General features: G+C 37.6%; 2 protein-coding genes across 2 annotated transcripts; one reads left to right on the forward strand and one right to left on the reverse strand.

Annotated features, from left to right (window-relative positions):
* Positions 1 to 2,046: 2,046 nt before the first annotated feature.
* Positions 2,047 to 5,128, reverse strand: LOC133715243 (CRS2-associated factor 1, mitochondrial). Its single transcript, XM_062141661.1, has 5 exons — positions 4,505 to 5,128; positions 3,800 to 3,927; positions 2,940 to 3,165; positions 2,730 to 2,857; positions 2,047 to 2,445 (listed from the first exon to the last, which is right to left on the reverse strand). Exons 1-5 carry the CDS (start codon positions 5,055 to 5,057, stop codon positions 2,233 to 2,235), a joined length of 1,248 nt encoding a protein of 415 aa, XP_061997645.1. The 5' UTR covers positions 5,058 to 5,128; the 3' UTR covers positions 2,047 to 2,232.
* A 722-nt stretch (positions 5,129 to 5,850) lies between these two features.
* Positions 5,851 to 8,203, forward strand: LOC133716624 (uncharacterized mitochondrial protein AtMg00810-like). The gene is made up of 4 exons (XM_062143308.1): positions 5,851 to 5,931; positions 6,806 to 7,090; positions 7,186 to 8,088; positions 8,171 to 8,203. The coding sequence occupies exons 1-4, from the start codon at positions 5,851 to 5,853 to the stop codon at positions 8,201 to 8,203; spliced, it is 1,302 nt and encodes a 433-aa protein (XP_061999292.1).
* The last annotated feature ends 10,293 nt before the right edge of the window (positions 8,204 to 18,496 follow it).

Consider the following 18,496-nt stretch of genomic DNA (forward strand, 5'->3'; position numbering starts at 1 on the left):
GCTAGGCTTTATTTATTCATGTCTTTTTGAAAGGACACTAGGCTTCATTTGTGAAGAACACTTTGTGCAATGTGGCCCTCTCTGTCGCATCCACTTGTGCATATGTAATATGACACACATACATTTTATATTTTCACTCAATTGACGTCGACAGCATGCATGCTCATCGTGTATTGAACTCAAAAATTTTCACTGGGAAAAAGATAACATGCTCATCTTGAATTGAACTCAAAATTTCTCACTAAAAAAAACACACAGTGTCCGTATAGTCATCGAACAGTGTTATGGTTTCTAATATTGTAAGGCTAGGATGTATCATCAACTAATATCTGTCTGTTATGGTTTCATTTTAGAGTGGCACTTGAGTTTTGACTTTTGAATGTTTAAGGGGGGAGGCTAGGATTAGTTGATATATTGTAATTTACATGAATGTTTATGATAAGGTCGACAGCTTGGCTTGCCACTTTTCTTTTAATTAGTGCACTAAATTAAATCTGTCTGTTTCTGACCAGAAGATGATGTTTGTAGTCTCTGTAATATTATCATCATTTATAATATCAAATTGACTGTCCACATTTTCTTTTTTAGGAATAATTGATTGCTTACTTTTTTTATTTTTTTAGGGTGGTTCTAGTTGGACCTCCAAATTTAATATTTGGACCTTGTTGTAAATATTATTATCTATATGGCTGTCCACGTAAATACTCATTAGTTGTGTACTTTGATGTAAACCCTACCTCTATATAAAAGAGGCTAATGAGACTGAATGAGAACACTTCTTCTTCCTCCCAACTATTCTCTCCCCATCTTCTCTCTACTTTATAACAGACCTCAAATTTTTTTCAATTATTAATAGACTTTGTCAAGTCATATGAAAAGACAAATAAGGACAAACAGAGCAAAATGGAAGAAAAAAAAAAAAAACTCTTCTTACCTCCCCAAATATAACATTCAATAAAATTATTTTTTTTCCGGGATTTTCCTTATATTGTCATGTAGTTTTATAATTTACCTAACATAATTAAGTAAAAATAATAATTTATATACATGGTCCATCATTTAATACAAAAATAAATTCAAAACAATCTGATTTGGAATTTCCTTAAACTTTTTTTTTTTTTTTTTTGATCGGGTTAGTTGTTAGTAACTCACACACCCATGCAGTGGTATCCCAGCGCCAGGACACCTGCACCGACATTGCGGCGAAAGCCTGGCAAAGCCAGACTAATCCACTGCACCGCAGACGCACGAACCCAAAGGGTCCCTCAAATCTGCTGGTCACGGGATGGGGCTGGGATTCGAACGCTAGACCTGGGGGTTCCAAACTAGGCCATTCGACCAACACACCACACCACGTGGTTAATTTCCTTAAACTAAATTCATTAAATATTATGATATAGTTATTACTCGATCTTCCAACCCAAAACTCTTGAAATCTTTCTTTTAGCAAATTCAAAGAGATTTCAGCAACATATCAAGATTGAGAACAACCCTCTGATTAATTTTGGTGGAGGAGAGACCTACTCATAAGAGCAATATCATGTGATATTGATTCATTCTTCTTCTCGTGATTGAAAATAGAGATAAAAAATAGAGTAACTGATTGTTGTATCTCATGTTCAAGGGTGTTTTGGTAAAAATAAGGAGGTCTGCTTAGCTTTTCAAGCATTCTAAAAAGTAAATTAGATGTGTACTAAGTATAAGAGGTCTAAATAACAAATTTAGAGGTCCAACTAGAACCTATTGGGATTGCTCACTTGTTCCCAGATCCCAGCATTCAAAAGAGGAAACAATTTGTCATCACCAAAAGAGGTTAAACTTTCGGACCAAAAAAATAAAGGAGGTTAAACTGAACAGAAAATGTGCAAGTGCTTTCTTTCATATGAGGATAAACTGACAATGCAGCATTTTTCGAACCAAGATATTGAGTCCCCTGTAAACAATCTATACAATTCTGACCGTGGCTCTAATTATATAATTTCAAAGCTTTTCTCTCTTGCTGTATAGACCATAGAGGAAACGCAATATTTTGTACGCTAATTTCCATAAGCTCTGACCTCACTCCAACACAATCTATAGATGCATGATAATATCATTTTCAGGACAATCTGGATTCTGAACCGGCTCAAATTTGCCAGCATTCAGATTTGCAATCTGAAGATGAAAAGCTCATCAATTACATTTTCTCCAACCAACAACCACGTGCTGTCTGTAATTTGGAGCAGGAAGAGACTACTCATCGTCACCAGAGTAGTACTCAGTTTGGCTACTATTGTCATCTGAGCTATCCCACCGCTCTGCACCAGAAACCACATCACTTTCTGGACTATCAAACAGTTCTCGTTCTGGAAGGAAGTAGGCATCCTCTACAGGCTTATAGTCCTTGCCCTTCCAAACCACAATCTGTTCCTTATCAAATGTCACCAGGATACAAGGCACGAGCTCCTGTATCAACACGCAAATATAATTTAAAAAGTTGGATTTAAAGAAGCAATCACACATGCAGACACAGAGGCCAGGTCATGTATAGAATCTGCATAAACAAAGCCAAGATTTTAATGCTACTATTCCTGTCGCAAGACACGTTGCGCACAGAAAGATAGACCTGCTGCCATTGAATAGCCAGTTGGATGTTCAAGTGCAGGCCTCTCATTTTCGAATAAAGCAATGAAAGTGCAAGTGTACATGTGGGAAGCTTAAGCAGAGAGGAAGAAGGCTTGGATAGTTACCCGAAGTTTGCAGCCTATTTTCTTGTAATCACTCTTCTCAAGACCCTGGCAGTCTATCCGCACCAGCTCAGAGGAGAGAAACGCATCTCTAACCATCGGTACCAGATTACCATAGTAACCATTCCTGGCTGCAGTTTCAACTAGATTGTAAGCAAATGACACAGAAACACTATCAAGTCTTAGAGACCATAAACTAGATAAAGTATGTACCAAGTTTTGTTAAAGCAGGGACAACTAATCCTCTCTTCCTCATTTCCTTTGTTTCCTCGATGCTTAGCCCATCAATCGTAGTTTTGATCAGTTTGGGATATTTTGGCTCATGTGGCTTCCACAACATTAATGGAATCACAGGCCTCTTCTTGGGATTATAGTTCCTGCCTCTGAACAATATGATTAGACTACCATGCCTACAGATGATCTTTCCAAAGGTTTTGTCCTGCAACAGACACATGAAACTTGAAATTAATATCTCTTTCAAGTTCCAAGAAATAAAAGTGTATGGTTTAACCATTTCGTCTATAATTCGATTCAAAATGAAAACTGAAAGATTATATGTTGCATGTGTTTATTCATTGTTCTACAGAGACACCTCTTCAGTATTTCAGTATTTTATGTGTCATAATGCATAACATCAGTGTGGTTGTCTCGACTCTTCCTGAAGTACACAATCCCAGTTACGATTCTACAAAGTCTCCTCTTGCAAACTCTGACAACTTCTCTTCCCAACAGAGTTTTAACTTTTCAATTATCAGAAGAGAAATAAAAAATCAACAAGTGAGAAAATTTTAAGGGCATCTATGGTGAAATGGTAGATGGATTTTGTAATATAAACACAAATTGACCTACAAAACCTTGCAACCAGGGTTTATGATGGGATGCAGGTTGAAAGAATTTTGATGCTTCATAAAACTACAAAACTATATGTGAAGCAGGATGGACAAGAATTGATCTACAAGAGGTAGAAGATTATGCATACCAAAGTAAAAGCAAATAAGGGAGCAAAGAGAAATATGAAGAAAGATAGATCCAGCAAAGGTCAGATTTAGAGCCATGATTAGAACATAACATACCTCGAGCTGGGTGCAAACATTTCTCATGTCAACAGTCGGAACACCTTGACATTTTATCCTCACTGCTTCTTCATGTTTCCAATGGTTATGAATATCATTCAGCATATTGTGAGTCAACCCATCCCTCCCTACAAGAAATCAAACCATAGTAACAATAAGATGTCGGCAAAGAAAAATAAGAGGAAGAAGATTGAACTATCAATGCATACACTGCTTGTTCTTGTTTGGTAACTGAGTTACAACACACATACAAACTTCAAACATTGCAAAGTACGAACTTTGCTACCCAAATTTGATCAATAAACAAAAGGAATACAACCCCTCAAAGCAAATGCACTATATAGAATGCAAACACCAAATACTCTCCCCAGCTCAAAAACCTCAACCAACACCAAACAGAAGAAATACCACCTCCAGTTCATACCCAAATTCCTAATCAAAATCAAGACCCGAACTACTACGAATACTATCAAATACTCATCCAGTTCTGCACATCAAACAAAGAAAAAGCTCACACAAGCACAGCAAACAAGCCGATTCAAGATAACCCAATTATCAACTACAACAACAAGAACACCCATATCCTCAATTCCCCAAGCACATTACACTATTAGAAACCTCAAAATCAGCACCATCATACAAAAATAAGACTACCCAGATTATCAAACAAACTCTGCAGCTCATCAAATACGAAAATCCCATTACCCAAATTGATTTGCTTCTTGGTTTTCCCTCTCTGACATTTCTCCACCAAAATTTTCCTCTCAGCCGAACTGAGCGGCTCTCCCTGCACCGCTTCTCTCCTCCTCCTCCTCTCCTCCTCCAACTTCAGGTCCTCCTCCTCCGTTCCCTCCACGGACCTCACCTTCGGGTCCACGGCCGGGGCACAGACCCCGATCCACGGCCGGTCCAACCGCCCCGGCCCAAAAGGCGAGTACTTGGGCTCCCGCAGCCCAATGGGCCGCGCTTCCGGGCTGCTCTCGGTGTAGCTGTACCTGAAATCAAACGGCAAATCGGAATGTATCGGCTCCTGATCCTCGCGATCGAGAGACGACGGCGGACGGTAGCGGGGCTTCTGCTTCTTCTTGAAATTAGGGTTAGGGTTAGGGTTACAGTTGGGGTTGGGGTGGTCTTGGGGGTTCGGGGAAAGGGAGGGTGGGGGTTTGAAGGAGTAGCGGTCGTGGAGGGTGGAGAGGTGGCGCGTGGAAATGAGGGCGAGTGGGTTTGGGTTTTGGCGGGAGAGCTTGGTGAGGAACATGGGGAGGGTTTTAGGCTTCAGCTGGGGTTTTAGACTTAGCGGAGCATAGCATCATAGTACACATTTTAGCTTATTTCTCCCTTCACCGACCTAAGTTTTTAAGCAGATGAAGACACATGGTTAAAGTTAACAAACTTCGATAATTTAATTTCGGTTTCGATAATGTTAATTTCTTATTTTGTTTACGTTCTTGCATGAGAAATTTTGGTGTTTGTCCCTTTTGTTTTTTTTATGAGCCAGGGGTAAAAATTGATTCCATAGCTTATGGAACTTTGGTTGTCATGTCTTTCAACAAGTGAGCAGAATTAAAACTAACTACTTGGTTGTGTATGTTGGAGTTTAGCAACATTCAGTTGCGTAAGAATGGAACGAAGATCTTCCACCAAGAAACCCAAAACAGATAGAGACTCGTGAATACAGCTATTTAGTAGAGACTCGTGATAGTATTTTGGGATGTTATGTAGATGCTTATTATAATCAGGGGTTTAGGCTAAACATTCCCTTTATATTCGACAATTTCATTAATAAAGACTTGAGGGCAGCCGCACCAGCCTTTTATTCAAAAAAAAAAAAAAAGATAGAGTTGACCTCTAAGGTTTGTCTCCCTTTCTTTCTTTTATCTCTTTAATTAATTATGTTGTTTTTATAAGGCTTAAATAAAAATTGAAAAAAGCTACTACGTATTTACAACAGATGTTGCCGATGAAGAGAAAAATAGAAGCATAAAAAACAAATTCATGACTGGTAGCTCCGTTGCTAAAACAAGCTTCTTATTTTGCAATTGCACCATTAGATGTCTAACAATATTACGAACATCTCCCGTCCTACTCTGCGAGGAAGACCCCTCACGGAGGATGGAAACATCCATCACAATGTACGTACCATTACTTTCATCAAAATTCAGTTCATAGATCGAGATATGAAATTTAGGTACCACCTTTTCCGATCATCTTAGTTCCAATTACAGTTGATGACATTAACCCCATGCCAAAGTTCTTACTCCATTTATCATTGATCTATTTGAGCCTACATGTTTCTTCTATCAATGTATACTAATTTAGGTAAGATAATAGACAATACATGCTTGTCGACCTACAAGTTTTGTTAGAACCACAGATTCTTTGCATATCTCTTCCTCAACTCAAGCTTCAGTTACAACAAACAAATCTCCTCCATTAATTGATTTATCTCCGGCTTGATATTGCTACTGTCAAGGATCTGTTATGGCTAGAGTTTAACATCTGTTACAAGGCTAGGATTGAGCAGTTTGATATTGTTGTAATTACAATTGAATTAATGCTTTCTGTAAATATAACCATGTATACCGCTATATATTGTAAAGAGTACAATTGCACAAATCAATGGAAATTAATTTCTTCATGGTATCAGAGCAGGTTATCCCACGTGTGAATGCTTAACAGCCACACGGGCTCCACGTCACTCAATATAAGTTGTCCACGTGTATGGCTTGAAAATTCGCCACATGTGCAGGGGCATGTTAAGATTATAGATCCCACATGGGAAAAATGGGACCTTGCCTATGGGTTTATAAGGATTTTCTTAACAGCCACACGGGCTCCACGTCACCCAATATAAGTTTTCCACGTGTATGGCTTGAAAATTCGCCACACGTACAGGGCGTGTTGAGATTATAGATCCCACATGAGAAAAATGGGATATTGCCTATGGGTTTATAAGGATTTGGGCCACTTCATCCATTGCCAATTGGTTTTGGATGTGAACCCCAGATTCAGAATGCAGTAGGTTGCAAATGGGTATTTCGCATAAAGAGGAAATCAGATAACTATGTTGAACGGTACAAGGCCCGACTTGTTGCCAAAGGCTTCCATCAACAACAAGATATCGATTATGATGAAACATTTAGTCCTGTTATTAAGCTTGTCACTATTCGAACTGTGATTACTATTGTTGTTTCAAGAAGTTGGCCACTCAGGCAATTAGATGTAAAGAATGCCTTCCTTCATGGCATTCTTAAGGAAGATGTCTTCATGATACAAAACCTCACCATGTCTGTAAACTTAACAAAGCACTTTATGGCTTGAAACAAGCACCACGTGCTTGGTTTCATCGTATGAGCACATTTCTATTATCTGCTGGTTTCACTCAGAGTATTGCAGACTCATCCCTCTTTATTTATCGCCATGGGCCACATATTATCTATTTTCTATTATATCTTGATGACATTGTGGTGACTGGGAGTGATGACCGTCTCCTTCAGAGCTTTATATGGTGTCTTGGGAGAGGATTTGACATCAAGGACCTAGGTCCTCTTCATTATTTTCTTGGCTTACAGGTTACTACTCATCAACATGGGCTACACATCAATCAGCTTAAATACGCTCATGATATTCTTTCTAAGCATGATTTTTTATTTAGCAAGCCTGTCAGTACACCCATGTCTGCCAAGACTGCTCTTACTACTACTGATGGACCCCTGCTTGAAAATCCTACAATTTTTTGGGAATTGGTTGGCTCATTGCAGTACCTTACTATCACTCGTCCTGACATTACATTTGTAGTAAACATGGTTTTTCAGTTCATGAGTAAGCCACGTGCCCCACACCTAGTTGCTGCCAAACGCATTCTAAGATATGTTAAGGGTACTATTGGACATGGATTACTGTTTACACCACAACGCCAGCCTGTTACTCTCTCAGCTTATTCTGATCCTGATTGGGCTGGTTGTCCAACCACTAGGCGTTCCACTTCTGGCTATCTCGTGTACCTTGGCTCAGATCTCATATCTTGGTGCTCTAAAAAGCATCCCACCATAGCCTGCTCCAGTGCAGAGTCTGAATACCACTCCCATGCTCATGCTTGTGCTGACACAATGTGGTTAGGCTATCTTCTCTATGAATTTGGTGCTCATATTCAGTTTCCTGTGTTATTGCATTGTGATAATTTGAGCACAGCATACATGGCTTCCAATCCCATCTTTCATGCACATACAAAGCACATTGAACTTGACTATCACTATCTCCGGGAAAAAATTGCCATTGGGAGTCATAGGGTCTGTTTCATTCCTTCAGAAGATCAACCGGCTGATCTGCTCACCAAGCCATTGCATAAGCATCGCCATTCTTTATTGTCAGGCAAACTTGTGCGTCCAGGACCCTCAAGTTTGAGGGGGGATGTTAGAACCACAGATTCTTTGCATATCTCTTCCTTGACTCAAGCTTCAGTTACAACAAACAAATCTCCTCCATTAATTGATTTAGGGTGCGGCTATTACCACCCTACCATTTTCTTAGTTCACCCTTTTAAATTATTAAAAGATTATATTACCCAAGTGCAATAAGTTGATTTTCAAAAATCCAAATATACAAGAAAAAATAAATATATAAGTAATTAATTAAATACAAAGACTACTTAATTTCTCATTGGATAACATTAATTTTTATCTTCTCCACCCAAATTGATGCGGGAAGCGTGAACGCGATAGCAAGTGGCTCCGTCAAGCGTCGAAATCCATATGAGATGAGCTAGAATCCACTAGCAATTACGGGCACAGCCGTAAGAAACATAGAGAGACTTCTCTAATATTTGGTTTTTTTTTTTTTATTGATAACTTGAATGAAAATTACAATCTAAGAAGTGCCTTATATAGGGCACATAGCATAAACCTAATACAACTAGAAAACATAAAGAACAATTTATTGTAGACTAAAACTAAGAAACCTAATTAAACCTGATTAAAAAAAAATCGGAAATAGAATCCTAGGTACTAAAGAATATTACGCTTGGAATCCCAATCAAGATTTTGCTCGAGAATCCCGATATATCCAAAAGAGTAATTTATAATTAATTCCATCATTAAGAAGCCTATTTGAATACCAATTTCCAATATTCAAATTATTTTTCTTAATGTGAAGACGCTTCTTTCTTTTCGAGATTTTTTGTTGAAATTGGCTAAAATCTCGTCCTACATCAGTCTCCTCCACCTGTAAAGAACTCGACCTTGAGTTCCTCTTGTATGCAGCTCGATCATTAGTAGGAATAAAACATGATAAGCCATCAACTTCAATATTCTCAAAATTTAAAGGTATATGACACGCTAAAAGTAGCACGTTTCAATCCCCGGCAACGGCGCTAAAAATTGATACGCTAAAAGCAAGCGCGCAATTTAACCCTGGAAAATGTAGTTGTTAGTATAGAATAAGTAGGTTCTAGCCGGGGATTGAGGGTACACCTGTAATTGCAAAAATAAATAAAGAATTAAAATAATAAAGTAAAAAGTATTATGTACAAAAATAATATAAAGAATAGAAATATATAAAAAAATAATATAAAGAATAGAAATATATACACGTGAACACAAATAAGGGGGTTTTATGATTATAGAATCGGAATTAAAATTAAATGAAATAAAGAAAATGTAAAAACATATTTACAAGGGTGAAACGCAAGGAACAAAGATCAAAACCAATTCCATGTAATCAAATTCGATTCAAACCCTATAATTGATCATCCAAGTCATGAGAAAGAAGTTGATCATGTGAAACATTCGAAGCAAATGATTTCCCATATTTTACTTTCCTTAACTAATTAATACAAATGAAAGAACCTAGATCAATCCTATTAAACATGCAATCAAAGTCTAGAAAGCTAGCTAATCAAAACATGTTCAACGCAAGAAGCATAGAGAAAGGTTATCAACTTAAGTGCACAACCTAGTTATGAATAAGTTCACCTATTTGCAATCCTCTTCAATTGAATTCGACCTTTGTCCAAAGCCTTTACTACTTGTGATTTAGGTTCACAAAACTATTAGGTGAATCGTTTACCAAAATCTAGCACCAATTACATGCAAATCCTATAAGTGTCGACCCAAATAAGATAAACATATAAAAGTTTTCTATCAAGCAAATTCAATCGAACAATTCAAACTCACATAAGCAACTTAGAATCACAATTATGGAATTCAAAATCTTTATTTAAACATAGAAATTAGGCTTAAACTTTGCCCTAAACGTTATTGTTAACTACAATTCATAGTTCTACAAATCCAAACAAAGAAAACCAAAAGAAGTTACAAGGAAAAAGATAGAATTACACCGTGAAGGGAGTGGATGATGAAGAGCTTGAGACGTTGATCTTGAATCTTGAAAGCAAGACTTCACTATCACGGAACAAGGTGAATGATGACGGCTAGGAGGCTTCATGGCTTCTTTTTCTCTTTGCTTGAAAATGCAGAATTTTGCAACTAGAAAATGGAGAGACAAAGAAGATGAAATGGATGAAGGAATGTTTTTAGGAAAATGGAGAGGAAATGGAGAGACAAATGAAGGAATGTTTTTAGGAAGGAATGTTTTTAGGAAAATGGAGAGGAAATGGAGAGACAAAGAAGATGAAATGGATGAAGGAATGTGTTTTTCTTCTTTGTTGTAGCCTCTATCAAAACTATTTGGCCTTAAACAAATGATGATGGGTTAGGTTTGAGCATTTTTTTTTTTTTTTTAAAGGGTTTGGAACCCAGCCAAGCTGGGAGGCTCAGCCCCACGCCCGGTTCCGTTTATTGAAATAAAAAGGAAAACAAAGATGGGGAATAGGGGACTAGACCAAAACCATTCCCTATAACAACAAAGAACAGTAACAGAACAAAGAATACAAGCTGGGACCTCATGAATGAAACCCATAAGAAAACTAGTTTAAGCAAATCTATAGGATGGGCGACCAGAGAAATCACCACCCAGAGCCAAATGCAAGAATTGAGGCATCACATCCCACCAAACAGAATCTCCATGCAAAGCACCAAAATTAGCAAGTTTATCAGCCACTGAATTCCCCTCCCTATATATGTGTGAAAAATGAATATTTAAACATTAATGCAATTTGTTAGGTTTGAATATTTAAACACTAATGGAATTTGTTAGGTTTGAATATTTAAACAATAATGTAATTTGTTAGGTTTGAGTCATTTTCTGCTCATTTTTCCTTCAATTAATTCTCCACCAAGACTTCATATTTTGCCCGTGACTTCTTCATATGAAATGATCCACCATGAGTTTAGATCATGCTGTAAAATTTTCAGAATTTATTTCCATGCCTTTGGGCCGGAATTTCTGCTGGACTCATTACAGGTCCAGTTTTCCAGTTTTGCTTATGCAGAAAATTGGGCTAACTGTTTGAAGGCATTCCACTTCTATTTGGCTCTTGCACTCTTCATAAGAAATGTTTCTTAGGATGTCTAGAATGGATCTGGAAGGTTTCAGCTTATTTGAAGTTCATTTTTTCAGGTGGTCGCTCCTTCTTCCTTGCTTGGGTTGGTTTCTCCTAGCCGGAGTAGGAAAATGTGTAAAGTTGACATTTTTTTAGTGCATTTCCATTTTTCTCCATCATTTTATGGACCTAACACTTATTTCATCATCATCTACTCCAATGTACCTAAAAATAAAAATTGAATTAAAAATTGATTCGTTAAGGAATTAACTAAGCAAAATGTAAGGAATTAACTATTAAAATATCACATTAAAATGCTCCTATCAGTATCACCATGAATCCAATACCATAGACAAGTTTAGAATAAGCATCTTGAGACTTGAACTCCTCCACTTGAAAAGAAATGGGCACTGACTTCTCCTTGGGTTGATCTTGATGAACACAATTAGGCATGCATGACATGGATATCGATGTGATGAATGAATCAGCTTCCTTGTCCTTAATGAGTTTCTCTTCAATCTTCAAAGTGGCTTCTTCATGTTCCTTTTCACACACCTCAGGATGGTCATTCTTGATGTTCTTCCTTCCAGGCTTGATTTTATTTTTGTGCGACTCCCACCTAAATAAATATGTGTTATCTTTGCAATAACCACCTTTGACGCTTTCATGCCATGGTCTTCCAAAAAGCACATTAGTGTCGTCCATGTCAATCACATGACAAGTAATCTCTTCATTATAAAATTTTCCCATAGAGATAGGAACTTTACAAACCTCTGTTACTTGTGCATATTCATCCTCCCCAAATGGAATCCAGTATGGATCACTCAGCTTCACTGTCGGTAATTGAAAATAATCCACAACTTTGTTTGCTACAAAGTTCTTTCGTAGACCACTGTCAATTATTACAGAGCATACCTTGCCTTTGATGATACATGTAGTTCGGAAGTCGTCGTAATCCGGTGTTGTGAATATCCAACGTTCCATGTTTCTTCTTCTTTTTTTATTTTTTATTTTTTATTTTGGATTGATGAGATTGTCCTAGGGCGAATCCCTTGGCATGTTCCTCTTCAACGAAACTTTCTTTGATAGATACTCTACGACCAGCGTCGTTGAGGTTTGTGGTAGTGAACTTCCCCCTTGGATTGTTGTCTGCTAAGGAGCGGGCGAAACCCGCTCTGATACCAAATGATGCGGGAAGCGTGAACACGATAGCAAGAGGCTCCGTCAAGCGTCGAAAGCCATATGAGATGAGCTAGAATCCACTAGAAATTACGGGCACAGCCGTAAGAAATATAGAGAGATTTCTCTAATATTTTTTTTTTATTGATAACTTGAATGAAAATTACAATCTAAGAGGTGCCTTATATATGGCACATAGCATAAACCTAATACAACTAGAAAACATAAAGAACAATTTATTGTAGACTAAAACTAAGAAACTGTTAGGCAAATAGCCACCCTCAAGTATAAGGGGTACAAGTAATAGTATAGGGATTTAAGAAAGGTTGTCGAACCCACTAGGATTGGATTCCTTTCACTAGCTATGGTGTTAACCTAAGGAGAGCTAGAATATACAAATGTACAATCACAAACCTAAATTTACAAGGAAATCTAGGCTCATGGTGAGTATGTGCATTGTGGTGGTAGTGAAATTGTTTGTTGGATAGAGTGGTGAACCAAATTAAAATAAATGCTCAAATATAAACTAAACTAGTAAAATAATGGATGAAGTTAGGGGTTGGATTGTCTACCACTAACCTCCCTTGCAAGTATTGAAGTTCAAATACAAGTGATGTTATTCTAATTTTCCAATTACCCTCTTTGCATCCAGATAAGACTACAAAGGCTTAAACTCCTTTAATGTTATTAATTACAACCGGATAAGTCTAGAATTAACTACCTAAGAACAATTCCTATTACAGGTTAAGTCTCAATTCATTGTTCCTAGATGCATAAAGCTTTGAGTTTAGATAATCATGCAAGCAAACCAATCCTAGATCTAGGTGATTTTAACTCACAACCTTCACATGCACATAGAGGATGCTATCATGCTATCAATGCTCAAGGTTAACTACTCCCAAAACATTTTTTCATGAGATGACAAACACAACACATTCAAATTAGTTAAGTTTGAATAAATGCGTTCACTTCTCTTGAATTAGCATATGAAGATGAAAATCACAAATAATATCAAATATAAATTAAAACAACAATTCATACAAGTTTGGTTAGGGCTTTCAACCCTAGCCCCAACAAAGTAACTACTCACTCATAGTCATACAAATTGGCATCAAATCTATAAAGTAAATCAAGGTAAATTAAAGAGTTAAGGAAAGAATGAACTAGTTGAAGTTTGACAAATCAATGGCTAACTCCTTTGTTTTCCTCCTTCAATGCTCCTTGAATCCTCCTTGATAGTGGAATGGATGGATGATAAGTTTCTTGATGGTGATGATAAATGGAATGGTGATGAATATATGATGCTCCTTTGGCCAATTTTGAGTGGTAGTGATGGAGTAATGGTGGTGGTGATGGTAGTTGTTGGTTTGGATTTTGGGAGGTGGATATGGAAGTTTTATGAAGGAGATGAACAGAGAAAGAAGATATAATGGGGTGGAATGGTTGGTGTTGAGAGTGAGAAGAGAAGGTGTTTATATAGGGAAGAAAAAGAAGAGTGAAATGATGAGTGAAATGATGAGTGAAATAAAAATAATGAAAGTGAAGTATGGAATTGGTTTGTAAAATATGGAAAAGATGGAGTAATGATGAAATGAAAGCAAAGCATGAAGGTGCAGAAATGAAAGCAAAGCATGAAGGTGCAGAAATATGGAAGTGATGATGATATATTAAAGAGGATGGAGTAGAAAAATATATCCGGGAGAATTTTTCGAACAATACCTGAACTAAAGGTCACTGTGAATTAACGTGCCTCACTTTACACTAACTACACTTTGGTACCTGGACTATAAAACCCGACTACATTTAAATACACGCCGTTAATAACACCGTTAGCCTCATGTCATTATTCAATTTTTAAAGGGTACTTTGGTATTTTCACTCTATTCTTCTTCTTCTTCACAATCCTCTGCAACTCCCAATCCTACCTCCAACTCCCTCTTATCCGCAGGGATCCCTTCCCTACACCATCTGCAATAATTCATGGTAATAGAAAAGAAAAAATAAATCACAAGCCATTCTCTCCATGTTCTTGAACCCAGATCAGGCAAAAAGAAGTAAAAAATAAAGAGATTCCAAGCCATTCCTTTATGTTCTTCAAACCCATACCAGGTAAAGTTGCCCAAAAAAAAAAAGTAAAAAAATTTCCAAGCTATTCTTCTTTCTTGAACACAAACCAGATGAAATAGAAAAGAAAGGAAAACAAAACAAGAAGTTCCCAAGGCAGTCTTCTGGGAATTGAAAGATTGGGATGGGGCCGAGAGAAGAACAAGAAGAATAAAACCCCAATCAGCAGAAAGAGGAAGTTCTGGTATGAGCCCCTCTCCTACTAGCACAGCCGCTGGTATATGAAATTTGCAAATCCATTCCATATGGTACAATATAAAGATCTCAATTGAATGGGTATTTAAAATGATACATGATTGAAATTGAATTATAGCGAAAATAACCCACAAAAAACTAGCGGAAATTTTCCAAGACGTTTTGGGAAGGTCATTTCTGTAGCCATTGATATCTTCCTCTTCGTTTGATAAACATCTGCAAATATACATATACAATTGCAACACCACACTTTTAGCATAGCAAATTCATACCCAACATCCACCATGTCAAAAATTAAACAAAGACCAGAATCAACAATCCAACCCAAACCCACTATCAGTCAAAATACCAAACCTGTAAATAAAAATGACAAAAAAAAAAGAAAAAAAAGAAAGAAGAAGAAGCCATAATCACAAAAACAAAGGGGACAAAGCTACGGTAGAAAATGAAAAGAAGGGAAAACGATTCTTACAACTTCAAGGGACTTGAGGTTAAAGGGAGAGTCACCGAAGAAAACACCAACAAACCAAAAACCTTCATTGTCCTCCTGACACCTAAGCACGGCGGCGGACGAGGACTACTCCTCCTCCGTGCTCCAAGCTTAATAGTACGGCGTGAAAGCGAAATGATCTCACCGGAACAAAGAGTGTAGGGATCGACCTTGTAACTAAGGTCTCCTTTGAGCTTCTGGAAGCCCCTCTGCTGTTGCTACTTCACCGGTCCCCAACCCCAAACGCCATCAGAGTTCGTCCACATCTTTGGGCTCACTGAAAAGACAAGTTTACCCTTGTAAATATGCCAGCTGGCTTCCCCGTAACGGAAAAGTTAACGTCATGTATTTAAATGTAGTCGGGTTTTATAGTCCAGGTACCAAAATGTAATTAGTGTAAAGTGAGGAACGTTAATTCACAGTGACCTTTAGTTCATGTACTGTTCGAAAAATTCTCCCAATATATCCAAAGAAAAAGAGAAAATCATCTAGCTTTCTTCATGTGGGTAGAAATATGTTGAGCTGTTTTTTTTAGGTCACTTTCTGCCCCTTTATTCCTTCAATTATTTCTCCACCAAGAATTCATCATGGGCCTCCGATTTCTTCATATCAAATGTTCCTCTATGAGTGTAGATTATCTTGTTAGAATTTCAGAATTTTTGGAATAGTAGTTGGGCCGGAAACGCTACTGGACTCCTTACAGGTCCAGTTTTTCAGTTTTGCTTCTGCAGAAAATTGGACTGATTTTTTGAAGGCCTTCCACTTCTATCTGGCTCTTGAACTCTTCATAAGAAATGTTTCTTAGGATGTCTAGAATAGATTTGGAAAGTTTCAGCTCATTTAGAGTTCATTTGGTCAGGTGTCCGCTTCTTCTTCCTTGTCTAGATCACTTTCTCCTAGCCGGAGTAAGAAAATGTTATAATGTTGACTTTTTAGTGCATTTTCACTCTTCTCAATCATTTCCTAGCATGATAAGGAAAACATAATAAACACAAAGGTTAAGCACAAGTACAAGATTAGGGAAATAATAAAATTGGATTAGTCAACATTAAATTTGGATTTTAGAACAAGTAATTTTCATGTTTTAGGGGACAAATATGTATATGAATTATGATCCAACAGATTCCTGATTAAACCTGATTAAATAAAAATCGGAAATAGAATCCTAGATACTAAAGAATATTACTTTTGGAATCTCAATCAAGATTTTGCTCAAGAATCCCGATATATCCAAAAGAGTAATTTATGATTAATTCCATCATTAAGAAGCCTATTTGAATACCAATTTCTAATATTCGAATTATTTTTTCTTAATGTGAAGACGCTTCTTTCTTTTCGAGATTTTTGTTGAAATTGACTAAAATCTCGTCCTACATCACAAATTTAATTATTACTATTTCTTTGTCTTTTTGTTGCATCCTCATCGTTAATTTGTTGGATTCAAATTTGCTCACTATTTTTATTTTGTGGTGATATCACCACCCTATTAAAACTTACCACGTCATGTAGAATTAATTTAATACTTAAAATTTATTTTTTTAATAAAACATCATGATTAACTATAATTATATTTTATAACACATAGACAGTTTTATATTGAGTGGTGGTATCACCACCAAAATATTGGTGGTGAGCAAATTTGAATCCTAATTTGTTGTGCAATTCATAAAACCATTAGCGTGAACTGCATCAAAATCTTTGCAATATATATCATTTGTGAACACCGAAAGTAAAAATTTAAAACATTAAGAAAAAAAATCAATCTCTTCTTCATTGCTCATAGTTATAAATTTACTAATCTTTTTACATGGATTGAAATAAAGAACATTGAAATTGAAAAAATTTAAAAGATGGGAGTAAATCAGATTATGATTTTATTAAGAAACTTTAATAAATTTTAGGGGCTGTGACCAGTTACCCATTTTTAGCCCAAAAAATGCCCACTTACTCCACCAAGAGTTTTTTAACCCCATTTACCCAATCTTACATCTATTGACATTTTAGCCCCTGTTAATTAAATTAAAACCCATCCATCTCTTATCAGTCTCTCTCTCCTTCCCAAACTCTCTCTCTCTCCCCCCGATCTCCACCTCCACTCTCTCTCTCTCTCTCTCTCTCTCTCTCTCTCTCTCTCTCTCTCTCTCTCTCTCTCTCTCTCTCTCTCTCTCTCTCTCTCTCTCTCTCTCTCTCTCCTCCCCATGATCTCCACCTCCGGTCTGTCTCTCTCTCTCTGATCGCCGCGCCGGAGATGCAGTCCAAATCTGAACACGACGATGAAGCTCCAGTCGGCGATCCAACGTTCTCGTCGCCATTCGATTGATCGGCGATCCAGCCACTCCAACGTCCTCGTCGCAGTTCATCGGCAATGTGTCTACTGCCCCTAACGCTGCCCCTAAACCCTAAACTTAACACGAAGACATTATTTGGGGGCAGTAATGTGTCTACTGCCCCCCACTAAACCATTAAAACTTGCACCAGTTAAGTGAAGGGTTCTGACTTCGTATGAAGACATTATTTGGGGGCAGTAATGTGTCTACTGCCCCCCACTAAACCATTAAAACTTGCACCAGTTAAGTGAAGGGTTCTGACTTCGTATGAAGACATTATTTGGGGGCAGTAATGTGTCTACTGCCCCCCACTAAACCATTAAAACTTGCACCAGTTTCAAGGATTCACAGTGTATTGCACTTTATCACAAACAAATCAACAAGAGATGATTACTGTCTCCTAAGAAAGACATTATTGGGTGGCACTAATGTGTCTACTGCCCCCCAATAGACCATCAAACATTACACCGCTTCCTATGTTTCGCAGATTATACAAGTTATTCACACTCAAAACAACAGATAATGTCTAAAAACCCACATTATGAGGGTCAATATTCTGTCTACTGCCCCCCACTAGACTGACACAAACAACACAATTTTTTTCATTTATCAACTACTGCAATTTAACACTACATTTACTTTGGAATAGCAGTTTTCAATCCGTCAATAAATAAAGCAGTCATCATTGGCCCCCAATACAAAGTCTACTGGGGGGCACTAATGTTACAACTTTTATGGTTATGACTGCACAATAGCAGATAGCCATTTTCAGTCCGTCGTCGATTCCTTCAGAAGGTCAACCCCGGCCTCGCCGAGCTTCTCAGCGACGAGGACCGTCGGCTTGGCGTCGAGCCTGGCAGCGGAGAGCACGACGACGAGTTTCGGCGCGGCGATGGCTAGAGCAGGCGTCGTGGGCGACCTGCCGGAGCAATGGAGGGAGGGAG

This window comes from Rosa rugosa, chromosome 6, assembly GCF_958449725.1.
Source record: "Rosa rugosa chromosome 6, drRosRugo1.1, whole genome shotgun sequence".
NCBI lineage: Eukaryota > Viridiplantae > Streptophyta > Magnoliopsida > Rosales > Rosaceae > Rosa > Rosa rugosa.